We start from the raw sequence: 2,500 nt of genomic DNA, 5'->3' as shown, positions 1-2,500 counted from the left end.
CGCACGCGGCACGCGCCGCGCCGCACCGCGGGAGACGGGTCCCCCCCACCGCCGCGGCCGCCGCCGCCCGAAGGACGGCCGGCCGACTCGCCCTCCCGGCGCGCGGCACACCGCGCGCGCGCGCGGCAGCACGACGGCACGGGCAACCGCACGCGCGGTAACCCCCGCCCGCAGACAGCCGCGCGCGCGCGGGGACCGGCGGGGAGGGCGGCCACCGCGCCTCCGACCCACCGGAGCCCGGCGGCTCGCTCGGGGACGACGGACGGACGGACGGGAGAGAGGGGGGGGCACGAGCTCCACCCACGCGGGCGCGCTCCGGGAGCGCGAGGAGCCCGGCCGGCTCCCCGAGGGGGTCTCCACTTAGGGGCACGAAGGCCCGGCCGGCCCGGACGCCCGGACGCGGCGCGGGCCTGCGAGGCGCCCCAGCCGCGCCGCGCCACCGCCCCGCGGCGGCGGCGCCGGCGATTGACCGTCAAGCGACGCTCAGGCAGCCGTAGCCCCGGGAGGAACCCGGGGCCGCAAAGTGCGTTCGAAGGGTCGATGATCAATGTGTCCTGCAATTCACATTAATTCTCGCAGCTAGCTGCGTTCTTCATCGACGCACGAGCCGAGTGATCCACCGCTAAGAGTTGTCTGCCTTTTCGGCGCCGCCCCGCGCGCGCGGGGGGGCCGGGGCCGCTCCGCGCGACCCCCTGACGCGGACGCTCCCCGACCGAACGACCGACCGACCGACCGGCGGCCGCGGCCGAGCGAGCGTCGCCTCCACTGACCGTACGAGCACAAGTGCGAAAAAAAAAAAGGCGAGGGAGACGCCGAGTCTCCCGAGCGACGGGAGCCCGCGCTCCCGACCGCCCCCCCGGGCCCGACGAGACCCGGGCTCGCGCTTCGAGGCCGGACCAGGCGCCCGGCTCGGCCCGGCCACGGCGAGACACGGCGGCGCGACCGCCGCGCCGCCTCCCTCGCCCGACGCCTCGCCCCGACGCCGGCGTCCTCCGCGGCGCCGCCGCCGCCGCCGGGCCCGACGCGGCCACCCGAGCCCGCGCCGCCAGAGCGACGGGACGGGGGCGGAGGAGCGACGGACGAACGGACGGACCGCCCGACCGCCCGACGGCTGCCCGCGCGCTCTCGCCTCGCCCACAAGCCGCACGCGACGAACACCCTTTCACTCCGGCCACTGGCGCCTGCAGACAAACGCTCCTGCTTTCGCACTCGCCCAGGCGGTACCTCGCGCGGACGCGCGGCCGGGCGGCCGACGGGACGGCACCGGAACGAGGAGCGGCGCCCGCTCTCCGCGCCTCCGCGCGGAGACCGGCTGCGGGACGCCCCTACACCGGCCCGCCCGCCTGCTCGCTCGGCGCGGCCGGCGAGGCCGAGGGCCGAGCCGGGCGGGGAGCGCCGACAGAGGTCGCGAGCGGGAAGCGACGGGAGACGCCGCTGCGCCGGGGGACGGCGAGGCCGTGGGCGCGCGCCGGCACGGAACGAGCGGCACCGCCGCCGCCGCCGCCGCCACCGCCGCCGCCGCCGCCGCTCGCGCGGGGCCCCGCTGGCCGCCGCCGGACACGGCGCGGCACGCCACGCCGCCGAGCGCTCGACGGGGGCGGGGAGCCGAGACCCGCGTCTCGGCCCCTTGCTGGCGCGGGCGAGGTCGACGACGGACGACCGCGCGCGCGCGCGGCGTCTCCGCCGAGACCGGACCGCGGAGAGAGGAGCGGGCTCCAACCCCTCTCCGGCCCTGCCGCCCGCGGGGGGCGAGCGCGGGGACCGCCGGCGGCGAGCGAGCGCGCGAGCGCGGGGGAGCGGCGCGCCCGCGAGCGCCGACCCCCAAACGACGCGCCCCGCCCGCCGCCGACGGCGAGCCCGGCCGCCCTCGCGGGCCGCCGCGGGCCGCACGAGTCTTTAAACCTCCGCCCGGCTCGGCGGCCGAGAACCCTCGGGGCCCGGAGCCCGGGGCCCGTGGCCATCCCCTAACCGGGCCGGCGCTCGGCGCCGCAGCCGGCGGGAGCGCGCTGGCACACGGGACCACACGGGTGGCTCGCCGAGGGGAGGCCGCCGAGGCGCGGACGCTAGGTACCTGGCCCTGGGATGAGGGAAACGACCCGAAGGCCCCGCGGGGGTGCCTCCCCCGCCGCCGCCGCCGCCGCCGCCGCCGCCCCGGCCGGGCCGGGCCGGGCGGCGACACGCGCGCGGAAAGACGGGGCGCCGAGGGGGAACCCGGCACCCGCCAGCCGGCCCCGGCGCCCCTCGGGGGAGCGTCCGCCCGCGGGGGCGCGCCCGCCATCCGCCGCCACCACCTCGCCCTCCTCCCGGGGCCCGGGGTTTCCCTCCGTAGCCCGGCGCCGGGCGGCAGCTGCGCCCGGGAGGAGACGCGCGGCTCGGGCCGCCCGCGCGGCGCCGACCCCACACCGGCGCCTCGCCGCCGCGCGCCCGGCCGCGACGCCGCGGCGCCGCGCAGCCACGCGCGCCCGCCGCGCCCGCCGAGCCTCGGCCGGCTCCCGCGGCG

The 2,500-nt window shown here is 81.3% G+C and overlaps 1 protein-coding gene and 1 non-coding gene across 2 annotated transcripts in view; one reads left to right on the top strand and one right to left on the bottom strand.

Annotated features, from left to right (window-relative positions):
* Positions 1-2,500, top strand: part of LOC137847452 (collagen alpha-1(I) chain-like) — a 6,501-nt gene that overhangs the window by 3,589 nt on the left and 412 nt on the right. Inside the window, exon 5 of the mRNA XM_068665722.1 lies at positions 628-2,500. This exon is cut by the window's right edge and continues 412 nt beyond it. Coding sequence (XP_068521823.1) covers positions 628-2,500 — 1,873 coding nt within the window. The remainder of the gene's footprint in view (positions 1-627) is intronic.
* LOC137847553 (5.8S ribosomal RNA) lies at positions 478-631 on the bottom strand. Its single transcript, XR_011090949.1, has one exon. It is a non-coding gene; the product is annotated as a 5.8S ribosomal RNA (ribosomal RNA).

This window comes from Anas acuta, chromosome W (genome assembly GCF_963932015.1).
Source record: "Anas acuta chromosome W, bAnaAcu1.1, whole genome shotgun sequence".
Classification (NCBI taxonomy): domain Eukaryota; kingdom Metazoa; phylum Chordata; class Aves; order Anseriformes; family Anatidae; genus Anas; species Anas acuta.
This window is presented reverse-complemented; position numbering and strand designations above follow the sequence as displayed.